At 56.6% G+C, this 24363-nt stretch overlaps 1 protein-coding gene across 3 annotated transcripts; it reads left to right on the forward strand.

The window, feature by feature from the left end:
• Positions 1-508: 508 nt before the first annotated feature.
• ASIC3 (acid sensing ion channel subunit 3) lies at positions 509-24363 on the forward strand. Of its 3 annotated transcripts, none has more exons than XM_053409780.1 (11): positions 509-1076; positions 13234-13384; positions 16967-17094; positions 17341-17491; positions 18009-18065; positions 18170-18323; positions 20094-20185; positions 20278-20357; positions 21495-21566; positions 22062-22117; positions 23574-24363. In XM_053409780.1, exons 1-11 carry the CDS (start codon positions 522-524, stop codon positions 23650-23652), a joined length of 1575 nt encoding a protein of 524 aa, XP_053265755.1. In that variant the 5' UTR covers positions 509-521; the 3' UTR covers positions 23653-24363. The 3 variants fall into 3 exon arrangements, with proteins under 3 accessions (XP_053265755.1, XP_053265756.1, XP_053265757.1); XM_053409781.1 differs by lacking the exon at positions 509-1076 and adding an exon at positions 10733-11281; XM_053409782.1 differs by lacking the exons at positions 509-1076; positions 22062-22117 and adding an exon at positions 10733-11281.

The following is a 24363-nucleotide window of genomic DNA, read 5'->3' on the forward strand; positions in this document are numbered from 1 at the left end:
CTGGCGGCTGGGCGGGGAGGGGGCTGGCCGAGGACCCTTCCCTGCGCGGCGTGGTCCGGAGCGGGGCGCGCGCGGAGCCGGTTCCGCAGCAGCAGGAGCCGCAGACTGCGAAAGAGGCGGCGGCGGCGGCAGGCAGTGAGCCGATGAGGCGCGCAGCTGAGCCTGCCGCATCCACTGCAGAGCCCCCCGCGCTGCGCCTCTGCCCGCCCGCCTGCTGCGCCCTTTCTCCGGCAGGAGGGCGAGGCTGCGCTCGGAGGACCCCCGGCCCGCCGCGGTGACTGGGGAGGGGTCGCCACCGCTGCCGCCCCCTCGCCTCGCCTCCCGGGGATGGGCGCTGCGCCGGAGAGAGCCCCCCGGCAGCGCCACGCAGGGCGCCCCGGCCACGGGCGCCGGGCCAGCGGGGAGCGCGCCGCGTGGCAGCGGGGGGTGCGCGCCTGAGCGGCGGCGGCGGCGGCGGCAGCAGCAGCAGCAGCAGGTGGGGCTGCGCGGCGCGCGGAGGCTGCGCCCCTCCGGGAGATGCCATGATGCGGGAGGTGCCCGGGGCTGGCATGGCCCGCGGGGAGCGCCTGCCCGGCCTGCAGGCCTTCGCGCGCGGCTCGTCCCTGCACGGGCTGAGCCACCTCGTGGCGCACGGCTCGCGCTCCCTGCGCCGCCTGCTGTGGGCGCTGGCCTTCGGGGGCTCCCTGGCGCTGCTGGCGCTGGTCTGCGCCGAGCGCGTCGCCTACTTCCTCAGCTACCCGCATGTCACCAAGCTGGACGAGGTGGCCGCGCCCAACCTCACCTTCCCCGCCGTCACCCTCTGCAACCTCAACCAGTTCCGCTTCTCCAAGATCACGCGCAACGACCTCTACCACGTGGGCGAGCTGCTGGCCCTGCTGGACGCGCGCCACGAGGTGGCCCCGCTGGGCGACCCCCAGCTGCTGGCCGCCCTGCGGGACAGGGCCAACTTCAGGGGCTTCAAGGCGCGCCCCTTCGACATGGCCGACTTCTACAACCGCACCGGGCACGACCTGGCCGAGATGCTCTGGCAGTGCACCTTCCGGGGCGCCAACTGCAGCGCCAGCAACTTCACCGTGGTGAGAGGGGCGGACCCGCCTCGGGGGGCGGGCAGGGCACCGGGGAGGCGGCTCAGAGGGGACCGCACAGCGCCCGCGCTCCCGTCCGGCTTGCGCCTTTCCCACGGAGGGAGCCGGCTGCGTGGCCACCGAGGGAACGGGGTGCGGGACTAGGCTGCCCCCCGCGGGCCGGATCCAGCTGGAGGCTCTCCTTATGCGTGGTTGCTGGGAAGAGTGGTCCTACCGTCGGGCAGAGGAAGGCAAGGTCCGGGGCGAGGGATCCTTCTGGCAATTCTTCCTTCGGGTCCCACCTGCTGGAAGAGAGAGACACACCTGTCGCCTTTTGTGGGCGGGGGACGCTCTCCTCTTCCCAGGGTTTGGGGTCAGGAAGGGGCAGACTTTGGACATCTTTGATAATATGGGAACCTCAGCGTGCCCAAAATTTGGGACGCCCAAATGGATGTTCTCAGTTATAGATCTTCTCAATTTTGGGCTCAGCACTATGTGGGGGGAACCGCATGCACACCTTGAATTCAGCGTGAGGTCAGGGCAGCAGTCAGCTCGGATTGGCTTCTCTCTGGGGGGGGGGTGTAGGGGCTGCCATCCTGCCCTTCGCCTCAGGCAGCTAAATGTGGTTCAGCCCTGGGGGCGGGGGCTTGTCCAGCAAAGAGCAGCAAATGCCTGACCAGGGAAGATTTGAACCCAGGACTCCTGGCTTTCAGCACAACTCAGGATTTGGGGAGCCAAATCGTCACCTCAGTCGGCATTCCCCAAACCCTGCCCTCCTCTCTTCCTCTTCCATCCTGGGCACTTGCTCCAGGGCCCTCCTTGCCTGCGCCTGGGGCTGCCCTGTGCCATCAGAGGTTTTGCTCTTCTGGGCCCAGGTAGGATCCCAAGTGGGGTGTTGGAGGGGGGCGGGGAGAGGGGCCATCCCAGGAAGAAGCCTGCATTTAGCAAGGCAGCATGAACAGCCCCATTCATTGGGGGTGAGCTGTAAGATTTGGTTAGCTGGAGACAGAGAACTGGCCTGAGAGCTTCTAGCGAACCAGCTCTGGGCGCAAGCAGGCATCTACCTGCCCCTGTCCCACCCTGAGCACAAGTGGGCATCAGTGTGCAATGGTTGACTTAGCTGGACCAAGGCTATTTGGAGACAGTGAGCGCTGGGCTTGTCTCTCCTCTGAGAGCTCTTGAGGCAGGTCCCTTGGGGTCCCCAGCTGAAAAGGGAGCACAGCAGCCCTGCAGGGGGGCCACGGCCACCCCCCTCTGCTCCTGGCGCAATGGGGCACCTGGGAGCAGCTGCAGGAGGAGGCAGGTCTGCTTGTGGGGGAGCTGGGGGTGAACAGGAGAGCAGAGAGGGCTGCCTTGCTTAGGGTATTGCAGGGAGCAGCTGTCAAGGAGAGGAAGGGGGTCTTCTGGTGGGGAGAGGCGGGAAGGCAGCCATTCCCCGGGGCTGGGGGGCTCAGGCCCATCTCCTCATTCCCTGCAGTGGAGCGAGATCAGCCCCCCATGAGCAAAAGCCCCATCTCATGAACCAGCACGGGCCCCAGATTCTGAATATGCAAAACGGGGTGCCAACTTGAATAAAATATTGGGGGAGGCCAGGTAAGCTCTGCCCCACATAATTGATTCCAAGGCATGGCACAGATGCACCCCATTGGAATGGCAATGAGACCAGTTTTGTGGGGCCCCGGCCTCCCCTAGGAGTTGGCTCCTATGGGGGTTTCTCTATGAGGGGCAGAGCTGTTTCCACTGCGGGGGGGGGGCTGTTGTGGGGGCTGCTTTGTCTCAATGGATACCTGATGGGGTTCCCTCACTTCAGGGGCTGCGGAGTGTGATCCTCTGCCTCCCCTCCCCCATTCCACCCACAAGGAGGTGAGGGATGCTAGGCTGGTTGATCGAAAGAGGTGGGGGACAGAACTCAGGGGGGGGCACATAGAGGCCCAGGAAGCTAAGGGAGAGGGCGCGAGGACACCAGAAGGAGGCCAGGGCCGTGGGGAGTCAGCTGAGCTATGGGGAGAGCAGGAGTGAGGGGGATGGGCAGGGCCTTGCTAAGGCCACAGTGGGGGGCAGGGGGGGCAGCTTGAATAAAATATGGGGGGCAGGTAAACCCCACCCCGTATAATTGGTCGCAAGACGTAGTGCAGGCACACCATTTGAATGGCAATGCTCATTAACTTTTGGGGGGCTGGTCCCCTCAGATAGTTTGGGGGGCAGAAGGGACCTTGGCCCCCAGGGTTTGGCTCCTATGGAGAGAGGCATTGTGCAGGGGGTGGGGTGTCTGCCTGTCTGGGACTGGGGAGGCTCCAGTCTAGGGCCAGGAGAAGCAGATTCCTCAATGGGGCCCCCTCAGGGCTGCAGGACCCCCCCTTGTGCCAGGCTGGGCACAGAGCAGAGCCAACCTGGTGCCATCATCCCTCAGTCTAGGAGCACAGCTGGGAGAAGCGGGGCCACGGGCACCCCTAACTTGGGCCCCAGATTATGGGAGCCCAATGGCACCCGCGACATAATGTGACTTCACAGGGCCTCCGACGTCACCTCAGAGGTTGCATTGGGCATCGCATCAGGCCTCTGACACAACTTCTGGTAGAAACTGGAAGCCCCGTCAGAGCACCCACAAAAATTATGGGTGCCCAGGTACCCAGGGCTCCCTAGAGTTGGCACCACTGAGTGGGACCCCAATGGGGTTTGCATGGGACTCAAAAGGTCTAGGGAGCACCTGCTATTCTGTCCTTCCTGGGGCTCCCTGACCGTTTTAGGGGCTTATGGACCCTAAAATCAGGGTCTGGATCAAGGCTCCTGCTGGGTCTGGTTCTCTGAGGCTGGGGCTCAACTGCTCTCATTTCGGCTTCCAGGGCATCTGAGGGTCTCAACTTGGGTGCCCATTAAGCTGATGCCCTTCTCACTTGTGGTCAGGGTGGCATTAGGAGGACTGGGCCAGTTCATGCGGGGGGGAGGGGGCTCTGGGGGCTCCATCCAGGATGGCTCTGCTCTGCCTCCACATTCAATGTCTCCCAGTCCCGCAGGAGGGGGGAGGGCTGCTCCTGGGGGCTCCCATTGTGCCTGGTCCCTGTCAGAACAGGAGGCTGGACTAGGGTGGCCTAAAATCTTATGTTACAAAATTTCGCTGTGAAGCCAGTCGGATTGTGGGGGGGTTGGGCCAGGGAGAGGGCAGCTCTTCTTCCTCACAGAGACCCCCCCCCTCACACTCCAGCTTTCCAGTTCATCTTAAACGTATCCCAGGGTATTGCTGCAAATCTCTCACGACCCCAAAAAACGATGAAACGCTGGCCCTGCACACAGCTTCACATGCCCCGAGGAGGCTGGGGGGGGTCTTGGAAAGTGGGGGGCAGGGGAGTTGAATGGGTGGAAAGGACAGCCGCTCCTCTGCTGCTCCTCCCCCCCCCAACATCTGAGGCTTGGAAGCTGGTAGGGGAAGACTAGATTGCCTTTGGGGGTCCCTTCCAACTCTTCAGTTCCATGATTCTGTTTTTCCTGCCACTGGGACACCCACCTGCCCCAGAGGAATGACCCTGCTTCTGTCTTGGACCCCCAAATTCCTCCCCTCTTCTGCCCACCTCTTAGAAAACCTTCCCCCCCACCTGGCCTAGTCCAGGGGCCCCTTCTGCCAGGGGGGCAACCAGGGACTCCTTTGCAGGGGGCAGCATGCAAAGTCTCCCTTTTGGGGCAACAGGTTTATTAATTGCCATTGGCCACGACAATTGGAAACGGACCCTCCATGGCAAGAGGCAGTCTACCTCGGATGACTGTATGTGGGGAGGCCAAAGAGCAGGGGGGGAGAACTGCTTTGGTGTGCACTTTGGGGGCTGGGGGGCTCAGGGGGCCCTGAGTTTGCCTTGAAAGAAGCTTCTCCTTCCGTCTGGATTGCCCAGATCAAAAGCCGCCCACAAGGTGCAGGCGGCTCAGTGGAGGAGACCCCAGAGTCTCCTGCCCCACAGCCAGGGGGCCCTCTGCAGTTTGGCCACGGCTCCCCCCTGTTTCACTTCCTCCAAAGCACCTGTTGCCTTGACAACATCCACTCCTTCCTGGGACAATCCGTTGCCATGGTGACTTTGCCCATCTTCAAGGCAACTGAGCTTGTTGCCAGGGCAGCAGCTGCTCCCTCCCCCCCCCCGGGTCGCCTGTGGGGAAGGGTCCTGCAGGCTCCAGCTGGATAGCCAGTGTGGGGGAAGCATCTCACGAGAGGGGCAGCCTGCCAAGGAAGGTGCCCAGAGTGTGGTTTTACACACACACACACACATGCACAAACGGCAGTTTCTTCCCTTAGCCAAAAAAAGGAAGAAAACACCTGCCCTTCTGGATCTCTCCTTCTGAGAAACCGGGGGCCGTTCCTGGTCTCATCTGGCCCCCTCACCCATTTCTGCTCTTCTCTGCAGAAGAGGCCATTGATTTGTTGATTTCTGCAGGGGTGTTTTCAGACGCCCTTCCCCAATATTCGCTCTCACAAACACCCTTTGCTTTTTTAAAAAAACAAAACAACACACCAACACACCGGCTGCAATTTGCTCTGTGTTTCTGCACTATTGATCCTTCCAGACTCAAGGGTGAGTGGGGGGGGGATTAATCTGCCCCCCAGCAAATCAGCTCCCTGCACAATTAAGCCATTTCATCCCAGAGCCTCGCTTTGCCCTCCTCCTCCTCCGCTCTGCCTGCCTGGATTCCTTGCAGACGGATTGAGACTCAATTACCTTGAATAGTTCCTGCAAGTTTTGCCACTTCAGAGGAGGAAAGTTGCTGAGTAGCCCCCCCCCCGGGAGGCAGCTGGGCAACAGCCTGTTTCTGGGCTGCCATCATAAAACTCTCTGTATTCTAAAAAGAAGTACCATATTTTTCGCTCCATAAGACGCACCTGACCATAAGACGCACCTAGTTTTTAGAGGACGAAAACAAGAAAAAAAAATATTCTGAACGAAACAGTGGATGTATGATTTTTGTGGTTCGTGCTGTGGCCACAGACATGTGATCTGATGGTGAATTTGGGGTGACCCAATGCAAAAATCCTGAGGATCCATGGGCTTTTACCTCCCCTCTCCCAGGCAGCCTCCTTTATCTCTAGCGTCCCTTATCTCTCTCCCCAATCGGTAAACGATCAGCGGCTTTGTTTCAACACCCCCTTCCCTCTTTCAAAAAAAAGGGGGGGGGAGCATGATCTGCTTTTTGCCCCTGGGCAATTCGGCTCCAGGGACTACACATTCGATCCATAAGACGCACAGACATTTCTCCTTAATTTTTAGGAGGAAAAAAGTGTGTCTTATAGAGCGAAAAATACGGTACTTCTCCCCGAAGCATCTGACTCAACTATGGCCCTCACGGCCACTCGCTTCATAGTCAAGTGGGCATTTAAACCCTGGTTTCTTCCAGGTCCTAGTCTGGTACGCTAACCGTTATTGGCTGTTTTTGCATGTTTTTAAGCAAAAGCTGGCCTCGTTCCCACCTTCTAGACCTCAGTTACAGAGAAAAGAGAGCCTTTCTTCCTGAGTTAAACTGTGGAGCTCCTTCCCGCAGCAGGCAGATATGGCCACCAACCTGAATGGCTTTTAAAGGGGGTTAGGCAAATTCATGGAGGAGGAAAAGGCCACCGATGGCTATGAACTGTGATGGCTGTGCTCTAACTGCTGAGTGGCTGGACCTGATCCACCAGGCTCTTCTTGGGTCCTTGGGAGGCCTCTCCCTGCCTCCTCCCCAAAGCTGAATCGTCCGGGGTGCAGCTGGAGCAAGGGCGCCAGGACTCGAGTCCCCAGAGCCTGAGCTTTCTTTCAAAAAATGAAATGAATAAAACATCCGCCTGCAGCCCACCCAGAAGCAAAGTTAGGCATCAAACTGTGCAGGGCAACCACCTGACTGGAGAGCAGACTTTCTCCAGGACGCGATGGCTTCCTCTTCTTCTTCAGAGCAGGTCCAGGAGTTGGAAGGGACCCTTCCCCTCACACTGTCTGTGCAGCCCCCTCTCCGCTTCTGTTTGGGGTTGGTGTGGGGGCAGCACACAGAGGCCATCCTGCTTTCTGTCTTTGAGGGGTTTGCGGAGGGTGTTTGGGGGCAGAACATGGCAGCAGATTGGGGGCAGGGGGCATGTGTTGCTGTCTGGAAGGGCTCTTGGGTGGGGGGGGAGAAAAAGACAGGAGATGGGGCTTCCTCCCTGGCTTTGCCTTGCCCCCTCACCTGTGCGCTGGGGGCGGCTTGCATCTTTACTGGGGACAGAGGCGAAGGAGAAGCAGGGGGGCCCTCCTGCCTGGGTGCTGGCGGGGAGCAGCTCTCCAGCTTTGCCCCAGAGGGGAGGGGGGAAGAGGTGGGGTGGCAATGGCCCTCTTTGCTGCCTTGTCCTTTGGAAGAGGAGGAGGAGGAGGCCGGGGGCGTCTCTCCCCCATCTTGTGTGCAGATTCTGCCTGTGCAATCCAGCCATGGATTTGCAGAGCTTTTACTGTGTTTAAACCCTCCCCCCCCCATAAACCTTCCCTTGTCTTTCTCACCAACCGCCCACTAGACATATTTCTGAAATGCCATTTTCACAGTGATTGGCAGTGCACTCCTGTGCCTACTCAGAAGTAAGTCCCATTGAATTCAGCAAGGCTTACTTCCAGAGCCCCAGGTATGTGGGGTTGGGGTTAGGACTGCAGCCCAAATATTTGAGAATCTGAGTCATTTGCACCTTGAAAATCCCCCCTCCCTTCAGCCTTTGTTTAGCTCTCAGACTTCCTCTCGTGTGCATCATTTTTACTGTCAACAACATGTGTGCTTTTGTGTATGTGTGTGAGAGAGAGAAAGAATGTGGCAGAATGCCCAGTGAAATTTATTGCTGAATGTAGGTTTAAATTTTACTTTGACTGAGCCGCCTTTGGAAAGTGGGAGCAACTTTTCCTTTTTTTAACTGGACTTTAACATGGAATAACAGACCAGATTAAGATTGGTTGCCGCTTTGAACCCATACTTATTTGCATGAGGGGGTGGGAAGTATTGGAAACATATACAGTCATACCTCGGGTTACAGATGCTTCAGGTTGCGGTTTTTTTGGGTTTTTTTGGGACCGCCGAAACCTGGAAGTACCAGAACAGGTTACTTCCGGGTTCCGGCGGTTGCGCATGCGCAGAAGCGCTAAATCGTGCTTTGCGCATGTGCAGACACCCCTCTGTGGGTTGTGGATGCTGCGGGTTGTGAATGTGCATCCCACACGGATCACGTTTGCAGCCCGAGAGTCCACTGTTATGGAACAAAGATGCACCAATCTTGTTAAAGGAAACCCAATTTGATTTCTATGGTATAAGGACCATTTTACACCTCCTATATCTTCACAACAGTCCTGCAAAGGAGGTTAGGTTGCAAGTTGGTGACTGGGTGAAAGCAGGAAGTGAGTGAAAGACAATAAGTGCACATGCTCTGTTCTTCATTTTACAATGTGCTGAGAGTTGCATGGGCTCAGGTGTTGCCTTTTGGAGCTTATGCAGTTAGTAAACATGTTAGCCTTTCAGGTGCCACAAAGGTTAGAGTCTGGCTCAACAGCAGGAAGAACTTTCTGATGGTCAGAGCTAGAATGGAACCGTTGGGAGCAAGAACTCCTCACTTGGGGTCAGGGAAGTCATCTCGTAGGACCAGAGAGCTGGAAGGGACCCAAAGGCTCATCCAGTCAACAAAAGCATCCCTGACAGAGGCCAGCCAACCTCCAAGGAAGGAGAGTTCATCCCCTTTTGCTTCACTGTCAAGCAGCTCTGACTGTCAGAAAGGTTTTTTGACTCTTTAGCCGGAATCTCCTTCCTTGCAACTTGAAGCCATTGGTTTGAGTTCTGCCCTCCAGAGCAGGAGAAAACCAGCAAGTGAGAGCCCTGTAGATACTGGAAGATGGCTCTGAGATCTCCTCACAGCCTCATCTTTTCCAGGCTAAACATTCCCAGCTCCTTCAACTGCTCCTCATCAGGCTTGGTTTCCAGACCCTTGATCCTCTTGGTCTCCCTCCTCTCCACATCTTCCAGCTTGTCGACATCCTCCTTAAATTGTGGTGCCCAGAACTGGACACAGTATTGTCAGGCGTGGTCTGATCCAGGCAGAAGAGAGTGGTACTATTACTTCCCTTGATCCAGACACTAGACTTCTGTTAACTCTTTATTCCGAGACAAAGCAGGCCAGGCCTAGTGATCCCAGGAACTCTTCAGGGTAGATCTTGCCCCAATGAGCCTTCAGAGTCTCCTCCCCACGTGGTCCTTCCCAAGCAACTGGAGACTCAGATGCCCAGTCTGTCTCTGCTCCACCCTCTTCACCCCTCTCCTGGTCCTGGGAGACCAGCAGGGAGGAGAGCTTGTTGCAGGGGGGGGGGGGGGGAGAGAGAGACAGCCATGCCTCTTCACCAACAGACCCATGTCTCCCTCTTGGCCACCCTCCTCTCCAGCCTCTGCTTCTCTCTCTGCATCTGCACTCCTCTCTGCCCCAGCCTCTTCCGGCTCACTAGACCCTGTTACATAAGCACCATCTCTGGGGGTGTTGAGGCACCCACAATTTTTTTTACTCTGGGTGCCCTGAGGGGCGACTCCATGGGGCCTTCCCACCGTGGTGGAAAGCTCTGTCGGGCCCTCCGGCTGTGGTGGCATGTGACTTCACATGTGTGCATGATGTCATACATGTACTCCGGGCTCCCACAATGTTGGGTGCAACCCAGAGCGCCTGCCCTGTTTCCTCGTCAGCTTCTGACTCTCCCCCCCCCCCCGTCTTCTCCCCAACCCCCACTTCCCAGGCTCTGAGCCGTTGTGCTGGGGAGGTCTGGTGGCCGGAATCTGAGCATCCTGGACCCTGCTTAATCTGAGCATCCTGGACCCTGCCCCATGGTTCCCCTTGCCCTCCACCAAACACCCATCAAGTGGAACAAAAGAGACATTTACATTTCCCTGCTTCCCAGCCAAGTTCATCACACCCTTTTGTCTTCATCTGGGTTTATTTCTGGAAGGGCTACCTGTCTGGCACTCAGGTCTCAGGATGCCAGGGATTATCCCTCAGGCAGAGGGGCTGCTGAGGAGCTGAGCTCACAGGTCTGTATGAATTTCTGAAGTTTTCCCAGTGAGACAGTACATAGATGCATTTATCAGTGAATTCTTACATTTGGTATCATGCAGCAGAGGCCCTTTGAATAGATAGGAAGAAACTGTGATGAAGTGTTTTGTGGGGACAAGTCACAAAAGTCACAAAAGCGATTGTGCTGATTTTGGTAGTGGGCTGCATGTGCATGGTATCTGCTGGAGGGGCAACACTCCCCCAACCTATACATAAATCCCTGTAACACCTCTGCATCCAGCCAATCACTGTCAGGAACCAATGGACTCTCCTCCCTTGGAGGTCTTTAGACAGAGGTTGGGTGGCTGTCTGTCAGCGGTCCTTTGGCCTTGTGGGGGGCTGGGCTAGATGACCCTTGGGGGTCCCTTCCAGCTCCACCCTTCTAGGGTTCCATGTGGGGCCTGAGTGCAGCACCCCCAGCACCCAGGCGCTCCCCTCCTTCCCGGAGCTCCCTGGCTCCCGGCCTGCCCTCCCAGTGGCAGGATGCTGCTGGCCCTCCCTCCCTGCCCCCCTGGCCCTGGGCCAAGCAGCCTCCTCCTCCATCACCTGCCCGGGATCAGCTGCCACCTCCTCCTCTGCTGCCCAGACCTTCCCTCCGGGGCCTGAAACACAACCCCGCAGCAGCTCCCGACCGTCGAGGGCCATGCAGGAGCCCGGAGCGGACGAGGCGGCCCCCAGGCCCTCCGACTTTGCTGCCTTTGCCGGCAGCTGCACCCTGCACGGCCTGGCCCACGTCTTCCTGCCGGGCCCCTTCACCCCCCGGCGGGCGGCCTGGGCGGGCGCCGTCCTGCTGGCGCTGGGCATCTTCCTGTACCAGGTGGGCGAGCGGGTGCAGTACTACAAGGAGTACCACCACGTCACCATGCTGGACGAGGAGGCCGGCCGGCTGCTGCTCTTCCCGGCCGTCACCCTCTGCAACTTCAACCGCGTCCGCCGCTCCCGCCTGACGCGCAACGACCTGCACTGGGTGGGCCAGGAGCTGCTGGGCGTGGAGGCCCCCGCCTTCCCCGAGTACCTGAGGGCCCTGGGGAGGGCGGACGAGGGGGGGCTCGGCTTCTACCCCACCCCCCGCTTCGACATGAAGGAGTTTGTGGAGCGCACGGCCCACAGCCTGGAGGAGATGCTGCTAGACTGCCGCTTCGGGACCCGGCAGTGCGGGCCCCACAACTTCACCGCCGTGAGTCCCCTCTCCTGGGCCTGCGCCTCCCCCAACCCCCCACCCCAATTTGGGGACCCTCAGAGCCCCCCAGCTTCATACCTCCTAATGGCAGCCACATTGGGGTTCAGCTGGATGCCCTTTGGGAGTCCCTTGTGTGATTCTGCGTCTGCCAGAGATTCTTTATCTGCGATGGCTGCCTTGCGCGGGGTTGGACTAGATGACCCTCGGGGTCCTTGCAATGCTACAGCTCCATGAGTCTGTCAGAGGCTGAGAGAAAAATAAGAGCAGGCCTCAAAAGACTGGAATTGAAATGCCCGATGGGGCAGCCACTATTTGGGGTCCGTTTCTGTGGGGTGTCAGCAGAGGGTGGGGGGGTCACTTGGGGAGGCCTGGGGGGACGACGACTAATGAAGCCACTTAGCCAGAGACCCCCCACATCTGGGTCAAAAGATGAGCATCACCCCCTTTTCTCTCAGGGAGGATATCTCAGTCTCTAATGCACACCAGAGGTTTGCGTCTAGGGCCGGGCATTGGGGGGGGGCTTGCCCAGAGGCGGGGGGGCAGGCCTTGCCTAGGGAGACCCCTGAGATGCCCCCTCCCGCTTCTCACCCCCCCCCGGTCATCTTTCCCTTCTCCTGGCAATCTCCTCTCCTGCTTCTCCTTCTGCCCCCCTCCTGCCCCCCCAGCCCAGCTGGTCCCCAAGGCCACTCCTGTTACTCTGCGCTGAGCTGCACCAGGCCTGCCGCTTCGACCAATGTCTCCTGCGAGAGGCTGGAGCAGCGTCAGCGCAACCCGAGACGGACAATGGCGTGGAGGACGGGGGGGCAGTGCGCTTTGGGTCAGCGGGGGCCAGAGGGGAGGCTCTCATGCCGCAGAAACGGCCCTGCGCAAGATTTGGGAAGGCCCTGCTCCAGGACCGGGGCTGGGGGCTGAAGGAGACTCTGGGGCCGTCCAGCCCCTCCTGGGTCATCGATTTCCTCCCCACTGCTTCCTCTCAACTTCCATGTGCAGCCCAGCCTCATGTTCTTGCTGTGGCCAAAGGGAAACCAGCAAGCAGGATTCGAACTCAAGAGCAACTCTCTGGGTTTCCAGCAACGGATTCAGAAGCATTGCTTCCTCTGACGGTGGAGGGCAGAGAAGAGTCACCCTGGCTGGGAGCCTTCAAAATGAACATTGAATTTGCACAATCCTCTTTTAAAGCTGTCCAAGTTGGTGGCCATAGAAGCGTAGAATTGTGACGTTGGAAGGGACCCCAGGGGTCATCTATTCCAACCCCCTGCAAGGCAGGAATGTCAGCTGAAGCATCCATGACGACAGATGGCCGTCCAGCCTCTGCTTCAAAGCCTCCAAGGAAGGAGAGGCCACAACCTCTCAGGGGAGAGATATTGAGTCAGAATCTCCTTTCTTGTACAGTGGTACCTCGGGTTAAGTACTTAATTTGTTCCGGAGGTCCGTACTTAACCTAAACTGTTCTTAACCTGAAGCACCACTTTAGCTAATGGGGCCTCCTGCTGCTGCTGTGCCCCCAGAGCAATATTTCTGTTCTCATCCTGAAGCAAAGTTCTTAACCTGAAGCACTATTACTGGGTTAGCGGAGTCTGTAACCTGAAGCGTATGTAACCTGAAGCATATGTAACCTGAGGTACCACTGTACAGCATTAAATATTAAAAACTTCCCTAAACAGAGCTGCCTTCAGATGTCTTTTAAAGATATTTATTTATTTCCTTCACATCTGAAGGAAGGGCATTCCACAGGGCGGGTGCCACTACCGAGAAGGCCCTCTGTCTGCTTCAACATACCCAGCTCCCTCAACCATTCCTCATAAGGCTTGGCTTCCAGACCCTTGATCATCTTGGTTGCCAGCTGCCAGCCAGTGTAGACAATACTGAGGTGGATGGAGCCATGGTCTGGCTTTGGTGCAAGGCAGCTTCCTCCTCACGCCACCCCTTTCTCCTCCCCCCTCCTGCAGATCTTCACCCGGCTGGGAAAGTGCTACACCTTCAACTCGGGGGCTCCCGGCCACGAACTCCTCACGACGGTCAAGGGCGGAACGGGCAACGGTCTGGAACTGATGCTGAACATCCAGCAGGATGAGTACCTGCCTGTCTGGGGAGAAACGGGTGAGTGAGGGGTCGGAGGAGGGCTTGGGGTGGGCACGGGGGTCCTTCTTGGGGATGGGCCCTGATTGATCCCAGGAGACGATGGAGGTGGATTGAAGATTAAATCTGTCCATTAAAATTTAAATCTCCTGTCCCGCACGTGTGTTAGAAATATGAGAGTAAACAGGCTGTGAAGCCCTTTTAGCAGAGTAAAACCACTTAGGCGCTTTGCAGCTTACTGGAAGCTAGGAATTAGTCAAATACACCTTTTTGTCCCTGTTTATTTGTTTATATTGCTAAGAGTGAAGCACACACAATTGTAAGATAAATGAAAAGGTTTACTTACATTTCAATGCAGGCAGCAAATGCATCAAAACAGTATGCGGGTAAAAATATGTCTTTACAAAAGACAAAATTTGTTTCCAAAACGGAGTCTGAGCTTTGAGCAAACCCCAGGCGTGTATTTCTGCTCAGTTGCTGGCTTCAAAAGGAAGAGAGACACTGAGGCAAGGAGGAAGGAGGAAAAATTAAAATTAAGATGCCACGGGATGTAGGGGATATGACACCACAGATCTGTCTTCTCTGGGAATACAGGAACTCTAAGAGCAGGGGTCAGCAACCTTTTTCAGCTGGGGCGGTCCACCTCCCTCAGACCATGCGGTGGGCCGGACTATATTTAAAAAAATAATAATGAACGAATTCCTATGCCCCACAAATAACGCAGAGATGCATTTTAAATAAAAGCACACGTTCTACTCATGTAAAACCACGCTGATTCCCGTACCATCTGCAGGTCAGATTGAGAAGGCAATTGGGCCGCATCCGGCCCCCGGGCTTTAGGTTGCCTGCCCTTGTCCAAGAGTCTTCACCCTTTCTTATGATTATATAGCTAACTTAATTGTCATTTTGACTGCAGATCTTCCCACAGGAGAAATTTCTGGGGACCTCAGAGCCACTGAGAGCTACTCAGGATCTGCTCCTTCCTGTCTAGTGGGGCTCATCCTGCAGCAGCAATATCCCAAGCCCGGCTGAATTCTCCTCTGCCCCCTCTGTGGGGTTCAGGGGTGTTGGGCTCTCTCAGCCTCCGGGAGCTTCCAGACTGCCCTTTCCTTCTTCCTCTTTCTGCTCCTAAACTCCCATTTCACCTTTATTATTGTTAGTGTATAAGAAAAAATGGGAGGTTGGCTTTTACAGCCCAACTCCCCACCAAGGGACCCCTTGAGGTCCGCTATCGGTCAGGGATGCAAATGGAGGCGACACCAAGGAAGCAAAGCAAGCTGCTGACCTTTATTGGTCTGTTGCAAAAGGAGGAGAGGAGCCTTGAACACTGTGCATTCAGAAATTATAAGAGAAAGACCACCCAAGATCATCAAAGCATAGAACTGGTCCAACCTCCTGGAATGCAGGAATCTTTCGTCCAATGTGGGTGTTAAATCTAGGTGTGAGGCTGGTCAGTCCCCCAGCTGGTCGGGCAGAGCCCGCGGGTCCCTGCGGAATAAAGGGAGGAGTCCAGGCACCAACCGGAGCAAATAGCTGTAGACCAAAGTTTATTGCGCAACAGGTTGAAAGAGGAATTTTGAACCCCGAGGATGGGGTGACAAGGACTTTTAAAACTTTCCATCTTATCCCAGCATACAGTTCATTGAGCATCATCACTACATCATTGCTACATCAGAAAAGGAAAGGGTTATACACGATTAACACAGGAGGAAGGTGTTGGGGCAACAGGCCGATACAGGATATGTATTGGGAAGTACATTCTGAGCACCTATAGCAAAGGGACAAGAGAACTTTGGTTTGCCTAGTCTGCCACCTGGGCAAGTCCGGAGGAGTGCCTTTGCCCAGCGATTGACACCTATGAGTACCTTCCTGTGAGTACGTGACCTCCGCTTGAGGGATTATGGAGGACCGAGGGGTTTCCAAGTCCTTGGCCAATGAAGCAGATTGGCGGTGGAATGAAGGAAACTGGCAAAGGAGTTGATTTTATATGATTTTTAAAGCTAGGTAACTTCCCTGAGATGTCAAGTCGAAAGGATACATTTATGCATAATATTTGTAACATTTAACAACTTTAAAGATGTAACCCCCCCCCCATAATTTCCGTAACAGTGGGGCTCAAACCCATGACCCTGTGATTGAGAGTCCTCTCCCAAAAGATGCAAACATAAATGGTGGTTATGTAAACTGGGTCAGGCTCAGCGTTCCTGTAGATGCCTGGCAATACCTGAGAACGACAGGACTGAGACATCCTTATGGTGAATGCCTGGCCTCCAGAATCCATTGTCACAGAGCCCCCCATTCATACAGGGAAGCTGCCCTGCTGGGCCAGTCAACAGATACTTGTCAAACACCAGAATTTCCTGCTAGACTTGAGAGGGTCTCCCAGAGGTGAACCACAGCCTGTTTTGTTCAGAATATTTGTTTGATTCACGTTTTAGAATCCTATCTGAATGAAGTATTGTTCATTGATAAATCGGCCCTTCCATTGAGAGAAGGGGGCCCATTGGAAGTGATACTTTCTCAGGCTACTTGCTGTGCCCGTATCTCCAGACTGAGAGGAGAAATGAGAGCCGCCTTCAAATATCTCAAGGGCTGTAACATGGAAGATGGAGGAAGTTTGTTTTCTCCTGCTCCAGAGGGAAGGACTCGAACCCTTGGCTTCAAGTTACAAGAAAGGAAATTCTGACTAAACATACCGAAAAACTTTCTGACAAGCAGAGCTGTTCCACAGTGGAATGGTCTCCTGAAGAAGGTGGTGGTTTCTCCTTCCTTGGAGGTTTGTAAGCAGAGCTTGGCTGGCCATCTGTCCTGGATGCGTGAACTGAGATTCCTGCATTGCTGGGGGTTGGACTAGATGGCCCCTGGGGTCCCAGCTCTACAATTCTGTTATTCTTTGACCTCCGGCTTAGGGCAGAGTTGAGTGGGGCTGGGCAGATTCTGGTGGAGAAAAGGGTGGGAGACAAGAGGCAGAGGGTCGGGTGGTGGGTTGTCTTAGAGAAAGCAGAGCAGGGGTAGCACAGAGCCCAGGGACGGAAGACAAGAAGGAGATCCTGCTGGATCTGGCCAATGGCCCAATCAGGACCTGAGCCCAAGAGACCTTTCTTCTCCGGTGGCTTCCAGTAGATGGTTCTCAGAAGCGCTGCTGCCTTTGACCATAGAGGCAGATCGTAGCCATGATGGCTAGTGGCCCTTGATTGGCTTCTCCTCCCGCTCCATGACTTTCCCTAATCCTCTTTTAATCTAGGTTGTTGGTCATCAGCGCCTCCTGTGGAAGGGAGTTCCGCATGTTAACTATTAAATTTGCTTGCCCACATCTGCAGATCTCAGGGTGGTTCATGTTTTAAATGATAAAAATCTGCACCTCTTCCATTATGGGGTATCCAAGAGCCCGTACAGAGTCCTTACGTGGGTTCCCTATTGGTAGGAGAAAATAACAGAGGCCAACCAGAGAATATTGAGAAGCAAAGCAGCTAGTAAGCCTGATCTTTATTGAACTGTTGCAACAGGGTGCTCCCCTCACACACAGGAAAGGAGCAGCACCAGTCCCCGCACTCAGGATCCGGCCCTTTCCTTCTCCCCAATGCGCCTCTGTTTGTGCTGCAGATGAGACCTCCTACGAAGCTGGGGTGAAGGTGCAGATCCACAGTCAGAACGAGCCCCCTTCCATCGACCAGCTGGGCTTTGGCGTGGCTCCCGGCTTCCAGACCTTCGTCTCGTGCCAGCAGCAAAGGGTATGTGCCCTTCTTGTGCGCCGGGCTTTCTGGGCAGTGAGATCCCCCTGCCCACTCCCAGGGCCGGCTTCCTGGCTCTCTCAGCCTTTCCTGCCGTCTCCTATGGGATTTCTCTAGGAATGCGCCCAGCGCTGCCCGGCAGCCCATCTGTGGGGCAGAGAGGGGGGCTTGGTCTTGGGGTGACGACGGACACCAGAGGTCCTGAGAGGGGTCAGCCAACCCCCCTCTTCCCCACTTCCTCCGCAGCTCTTCTACCTCCCCCCGCCGTGGGGTGACTGCAAATCCAACCCCGTGGAGTCGGCCTTCTTTGCCAACTACAGCATGGCCGCCTGCCGCATCGACTGCGAGACGCGCTACCTGGCCGAGAACTGCAATTGCCGCATGGTGCACATGCCAGGTCGGGGGCAGGGGCGGGGAGACGGGCATCAAATCTGGGCTGCTGGAGACGTGGGAGGCTGTGGCCCCAGGCAGGCTCCTGGGGTCCGCATACTCAGGTTGACCTGTCATTGCATGGTCATTCTGGCATCTCCATCTGGAGAGCTGGAAGGGACCCCCAAAGGGCATCTAGGGCAGCCCCCTGCAATGCGGAAATCGCAGCTTAGGAAACCCAGACCTCCATTTAGAAACCTCCAATGAATTGTAAACTGGTAGAATTGGAAGGGTCCCCAAACATCATCGAGTCAAATTCCCTGCAATGGGACACACACCCCGTTGGCCCTGGCAATGCCCGCTGCACTTTGGGGGGCGGCAGTGGGTCAAGGGGACCCCCCAAAGGCCCTTGGCATTGATTGGCCCAGGTGCCCACCCTACAGGGCACCTCGAATGACCAGCACCCTCACAAGGAGATGCAGGAAAGCGGGTGCTGTGCTGCCCACTGTGCCTCCGTTGCCTCAACCGCTGTTCCTCGTGCCCAGGTAACGCCAACCTCTGCACCCCGGAGCAGTACAAGGAGTGTGCCGACCCGGCCCTGGGTAAGCATGGACCCCCCTCTGGACCCCTGGGTTGGGCAGGGGGCTGGAGAGAGATTCCTGTCCCTCTCCGGCCAGCCCTGACCTGCCCCATCTGCCCCCCCCAGACTTCCTGGTGGAGAAGGACAACGAGTTCTGCTCCTGCCAGACTCCCTGCGAGACGGTGCGCTACGGCAAGGAGCTCTCCGTGGTCAAGATCCCCAGCAAGGCCTCCGCCAAGTACCTGGCCAAGAAGTACAACCGCAGCGAGCAGTACATCGCGTGAGTAGAGCCCCCCCTCTACGGCGGGCCCCCTCTGGAAAGAGACCCCCAGCTGCACCAGCCCCCTTCTTTCTTCCTCTTGGTACTTTGTGGAAAGATTTTCATTTATAAATGTGGTATTCATTATTATTATTATTATTAATTGGATTTATATACCGTCCTATCTCCGGGGGTCTCAGGGCGGTTCACATAAAAAGATCACAGTATATAAAATAAAAATAAAAGCAATGATCCAATAATACCCCCCCAAGAGCCACATTTTAAAAGGGTATGGGATGTTGATGAGGTCAACCAAAGGCCTGGTTAAAAAGGAACATAAGTGATATTATCCTAATCTGTAAAGGTAAAGGGACCCCTGACCATTAGGTCCGGTCGCGGACAACTCTGGGATTGCAGTGCTCATCTCGCTTTATTGGCCGAGGGAGCCGGTGTACAGCTTCTGGGTCATGTGGCCAGCAGGACTAAGCCGCTTCTGGCGAACCAGAGCAGCGCACGGAAACGCCGTTTACCTTCCCGCTGGAGCGGTACCTATTTATCTACTTGCACTTTGATGTGCTTTCGAACTGCTAGGTGGGCAGGAGCAGGGACCGAGCAACGGGAGCTCACCCCGTCACAGGGATTTGAACCGCCGACCTTCTGATTGACATGTCCTAGGCTCTGTGGTTTAACCCACAGCACCACCTGCGTCCCTTTTATCCTAATCTATATATGGTTGCTAATAACCCCTTCCATTCCACATCAACTCGTTCCAAATACCAATATATTTGTCCAAAGTCCATGCCTATAGAGGCTTTGTCCTTATGACATCTCCAGCAAAGAGCTGCTTTAGCTGGTCATTTTTTTGGTATAAATTAAATTCAGATTGTTAACGGAAAAATCCGAGGGCTCCCTTGGACAAAAACAAAGACACCAACCAGGATAACTTGGAGCAAAACAGCAGCCTGTGGGCTTGGCCTTTATTGATCTGTTGCAACAGGGTGCTCCCCTCACTTGCAGGAGAGAGGAAGGACCCAGAAAAATGGTGCGCAAGGCCTTATAAAGACTTTTGAAATTGCCACCCTGTAGATCAAGACCACCCCCAGAAACATCACACCTACAACACAGAAGGGGTGTAACCTAAGACCACCCCTCAGATACATCACACCTACAACACAGAAAAGGCGGTCTAAAACAGAAATTTAGATGTTGTTTTTCTCCTGTCTGGCAGGTTACTTGACTGGATTGCCTGGGGAGCCTGGCCAGTCTTTTGTAGTGATAAATACTTTGTTCCTGGGCCAGGTCACAGGCTCACACCCTATTCAAACACAGACATACCCTTAAGACAGGATTTGTGAAGGAAAAGACAATGGGGAGGCTTTTCCATTTTGACCTTGCAGAGAAAAGATTTAGGCAGTTTAGGAATCAAAATGGTTCCAGGTTGGTCTTCCTGTGCTGATCTATGTATGCGCTTGGTTCGTACACTTATGAACATTACCATATATCTAAGACCATAAAATTCCTATCACAAGATCCATCAAAACCTCTGGCATCGAGGCTCAAACGCTCTCCCACAGTCGGGCAACATGGACACTTCCGTTCCACGCAACCCGTCCCCTAATGAATGGCCCCCAAATGGAGACCCCATGTGCAGGGGCAGTCTAGCCCAATGGCGTCCCCTTCCAGCCCTGCCTGGGCGCTTCCCAAGGGCTTTGGGGGGGCCCCCATGGAGGCTGGCCAAGCCCAGGGCTCCCCCCTGCCTGCCTCTTCTGACCCCCCCCATCTGGTGCTCAGGGAGAATCTTTTGGTGCTGGACATCTTCTTTGAAGCGCTGAACTACGAGACCATCGAGCAGAAGAAGGCCTACGAAGTGGCTGGGCTGCTGGGTGAGTGAGGGGCCCCAGGGAGGGAGCGGGGAGGACTTAGGGGGGGTGGGGGGTCCAGGCAGAGTGACCTCTCTTTGTTTGCCTCCCCCCAGGGGACATTGGGGGCCAGATGGGACTCTTCATTGGCGCCAGCCTCCTCACCATCCTGGAGATCTTCGACTACCTGTATGAGGTGAGTGGTGGCTGGGGGGGGGGCAGGGAGAGGCTGGGATGGAGAGGCCGGGGGGGCAGGGAGAAGCTGGGATGGAGAGGCCGGGGGGGCAGGGAGAAGCTGGGATGGAGAGGCCGGGGGGGCAGGGAGAAGCTGGGATGGAGAGGCCAGGGGGGGGCAGGGAGAGGCTGGGATGGAGAGGCCGGGGGGTGGGTCTGGAAGCGCCATTGCTGGCGGAAGGCACTCTGCGGCTGCTCAGGAGGATTCGGATTAAATCGTGCAGAGTTTGGGGCTTTTGAGGCTGGAGAAAAGGCCACACAGGATAGAAGTTTGTAAAGTTGCGCATTCTGGACAGAGATTTTTCTCTCTCACTAGAATGCAAGGAGAGTGAAGCTGAGTGTCAGGAGGTTTAGGACAGATTAAAGGGATGCGGGTGCCGCTGTGGGTTAAACCACAGAGCCTAGGACTTGCCAATCAGAAGGTCGGCGGTTCGAATCCCTGCGACAGGGTCAGCTCCCATTGCTCGGTCCCTGCTCCTGCCAACCTAGCAGTTCAAAAGCATGCCAGTGCAAGTATATAAATAGGGACCGCTCCGGCGGGAAGGTAAACGGCGTTTCCATGCCCTGCTCTGGTTCGGCCAGAAGCGGCTTAGTCCTGCTGGCCACATGACCCGGAAGCTGTACGCCGGCCCCCTTGGCCAATAAAGCGAGATGCGCGCCGCAACCCCAGAGTCGGCCACGACTGGACCTAATGGTCAGGGGTCCCTTTTCCTTTAAAGGGAAGTTAAACTGTGGAACTCCCTTCCACAGGAGGCCATGGAGGGCTTTAGAAGAGGATCAGACACAGGCATGGAGGGGGAGAGGGCTGTTGATGGCTCCTGGCCAGGGTGGCTCTGCGCTGTCCCCACAGTCGGAGGCAGGAGACGCTTCCCAATCTCAGTTGCTGGAAACCCCAGGAGGGGAAAGTTTGGCTTGTGTTCGAATCTTGCTTGCTGGTTCCCTATAATGGGCACCAGGTTGGCCATTGAGGACAGGAGGCTGGACCAGGTGAGCCGTTGGCCGGATCCAGCAGGCTCTTTTTAGGTTCTCAACCACCCCCCAGCCAGCCAGGGACCCCCACTCTCTGCCTCTCTCCCCCCCCCCCTCTGCTGCCTGGCAGGTGTTGCGAGACAAACTTCTCAGCTACTACCAGGCGAGGAAGCAGGCGGATCGCAGCAACAGCGACAACCTGGTAAAGTGGCAAACGCCCCGCCCCCCCACGCTTCCCCCCCCAAGTCCCCTGGGCTCAGGCCCTTGCGAACCAAGGCTGCCTAAAGACCTCCCCCGTCTCCCTTGGAGAGCCCAAAGGGGGGCAGGTGGTGGCTGGGGAGGGGGTGGCCTGAGGGATAAAATCATATCCCCCCATCTGCACCTTTCCCAAACGCGGAGGGGTACAGGCAGTGGGGAATCGGCCTTTTGGGTACGGTACATGGCCCCCCACCCAAATGTGGAGAGCTGGGGTTTTGTTGGTGGGATGGAAAAGCTCTCTGCGCATGCCCAGGGACCCCTTCCCCTCTCCACTGACTTCATCTTCTACCCCCCCCCCCATTGGGACCATTTGCCTCGAGTGTTGCTTCATTGTTCTTTCTGCCCCCCTCCCTGCCCCCCTTCTTTGTGCCTCCCCACCCTGACCCACTTTGTCTCATCATCTCCTTCCCCTTTCCATTTGGCATCTCACCTGCACCAGGAACACACGGACCTCCCCCGCAGCCCAGGCACCCAGCTGCCTCCTCGCCCTCTCAGGTAGAGGAGCCCTTTCAGGGGCCCGCTTCTGAATCGCCCCACCCCCCACCCCGTTTTCCTGGCAGCCAGGCTCTCTTGGGCCGTTGGACTGGCCTGCTCCACAGGGGGGTCAAGGCGCTGCTGCTTCAGGGAGCCAGGAGAGGCTGCAGCCAGAATCTGGCTGCCCAGATAAAGTGGATTTGATTTCTGCATTGCAGGGGGTTGGGCTGGATGACCCCTGGGGTGCCCTCCAATAGAAGAGTATTTTAAGGAAACGCACCTGAGAGAAAGCAGGCAGTATGGAGCTGGTCTGCCCTGGGAAAAGGCAGCTAGATTTGCAGACAGAGAAACGACTCCCTCCCTGTCTCCTAACTCCTGGTCGTCCCATGAAGCTGAAAGATTCAGGACAGGCTAAAGGAAAGGACTTATTCATGCAGCGCAGTTAAACTCTGGAACTCCCTGCCACAGGGATGGCCACCCCCCTGGCTGGCTTTAAAAGAGGATCAGGCAAATTCCCGAGGCGAAGGCTGCCAGGGGATGCTTCTGAATACCAGATGCAGGAAACTGTGGGGAGAATGGATCTTGTGTTCAAATCCTGCTTTTGGGTTTCCCATGATGGGCATCTGGTTGGCTGCTGCCAGGAGAGGATGCCGGGCCAGAGGGGCCACGGGCCTGGTCCATCTCCAGGGCTCTCCTTCCTCCTCCTGCTCTCTCCCCCCCAAAAGTGGTGCTGCATTAACCGCAGACTCCCCAAAGGGGCCACTGAGTCACACACAGACATTTCCCTGGGTCTATTAGTCATGGTAGAACTTCCACATACAGGAGCAAAATACCTTCCCCAGGTGCTCAGGAGAGCTGCAACGGGGGGGGGGGGGCAGCCCCTTGCCCCTGCCCCAAAGCGCAGATTTGGCCAAAGGGGTTTTTGGCAAGAGCCTCTTGGATGACGGAAGCTGCTCAGAGCAGTTGCAGGGCATGGGTGTGGTTTTTTTGGGGGGGTCTCCCCTGTCTGGACCTACAACTGAAAAGGCCCACACTCAAGCCTTGACCCCTTTCTCGGTCTACAGGCAAGCAGGGGGCATGCAAAGCTGCCTCGGGGGGGGGGGTGATCTCCCCCCTGCCCTGGGAGCCAAGAAGGAAAAACTTCAGCCTTGGCCCCCTCCTTGTCTGTCCACCTCCGTCAATAGCCATCTGTTCTGGGCCTGGCCAGGAAATGGTTACCTGGGGGTGGTCCATCATCCTAGCCCCCTTTCCCCTGGGGGGGGAGGTTCAGCCTCCATCTCCATCTCACCTGCGTAGATGTTTCATTGGGGGTGTGTGGCTTCCATTGCACCCCTCCAGGCCACCCCAAAGCCTCAGGGAGGGGGCTTCTGAAAGCAGCTCAGCTCCCTGCCTTGGGGGGTGGGGGAGACAGTGATGATGATAGCCTTGCCCCCCAGCTGCTGCTAACTGACCCCCCATCTCTCTGCCCCCCCCCCAGAGCACCTGCCACACGCTGTGCAGTCACTCGGACAGTGTTGGATACACCCCGAACATGCTACCTCGTCACCCGACTCTAGGCAACTTTGAGGAATTCGCCTGCTGAAGGAAGCGGACCCCCCCAAAAGAAACCTGCGCCTCCTTCTCTCTCCTCTGCTCCCGGCGAAATGGACCAGGCGCCTCCTCCTGCAGGACCCAGCGCAGTGCGGGGAGTGGAGCAGCCTGGCATTTTCCGGTGGGGGGGGCGCCCCCCCAACAACGCACACGCCCTTCCTTCCTCCTCCTCCTCCCTTTCTGCACAGAGGAGACCAAGAGGACGGCAGCCAGAGGGAACCTGCTCTCCCCCCCAACATCCCCCCCACCCCAAATAGAAGGGCTTGACCGTGTGGGGGGGGGGCTCTTCCGGCCTGGGACTGGGGGGGGGCGAAACAATGCGAAGTAGCATTAAAAGAATCCCAGATTGGACGCTCTGCAGGATGTGGTTATTTGTAGGGGGGCCCTATGGTCAGTCCCTCCACCCCCAATTCAGGAAGGAGGGGGGCCTTGTGGAAAAGACCCTGCGGTCTCCCCCTCCGCCAGGTGGGGAATCTCTAGGTCAAGGGATGGCTCACCTGCATGAACACCTGTCTGTCCGTCGGTTCCTGTATCTGTGTCTGAGTGTCGTCTGTGCTTGCTGCCCCCCCCCTACGCTGCTGAGACCCCCCGACCTCTCTTGTACCTCCGTGTGACCCCCAACCCCACCCCACCCTTTTTGCCCTGTGTACCATTAAAGAGCCTCTTGGCTGTGCCAA

Source organism: Podarcis raffonei, chromosome 12, assembly GCF_027172205.1.
Source record: "Podarcis raffonei isolate rPodRaf1 chromosome 12, rPodRaf1.pri, whole genome shotgun sequence".
In the NCBI taxonomy this organism is placed as follows: Eukaryota; Metazoa; Chordata; class Lepidosauria; order Squamata; family Lacertidae; genus Podarcis; species Podarcis raffonei.

Coding starts and splice junctions, on each gene's coding strand:
- ASIC3 (XM_053409780.1), top strand. CDS start 522: ATGATGCGGGAGGTGCCCGGGGCTGGCATGGCCCGCGGGGAGCGCCTG. Junction 18,324..20,093: donor CGCAGCGAGCAGTACATCGC/GTGAGTAGAGCC, acceptor TCTGGTGCTCAG/GGAGAATCTTTTGGTGCTGG. Junction 20,358..21,494: donor TCTTCGACTACCTGTATGAG/GTGAGTGGTGGC, acceptor GCTGCCTGGCAG/GTGTTGCGAGACAAACTTCT.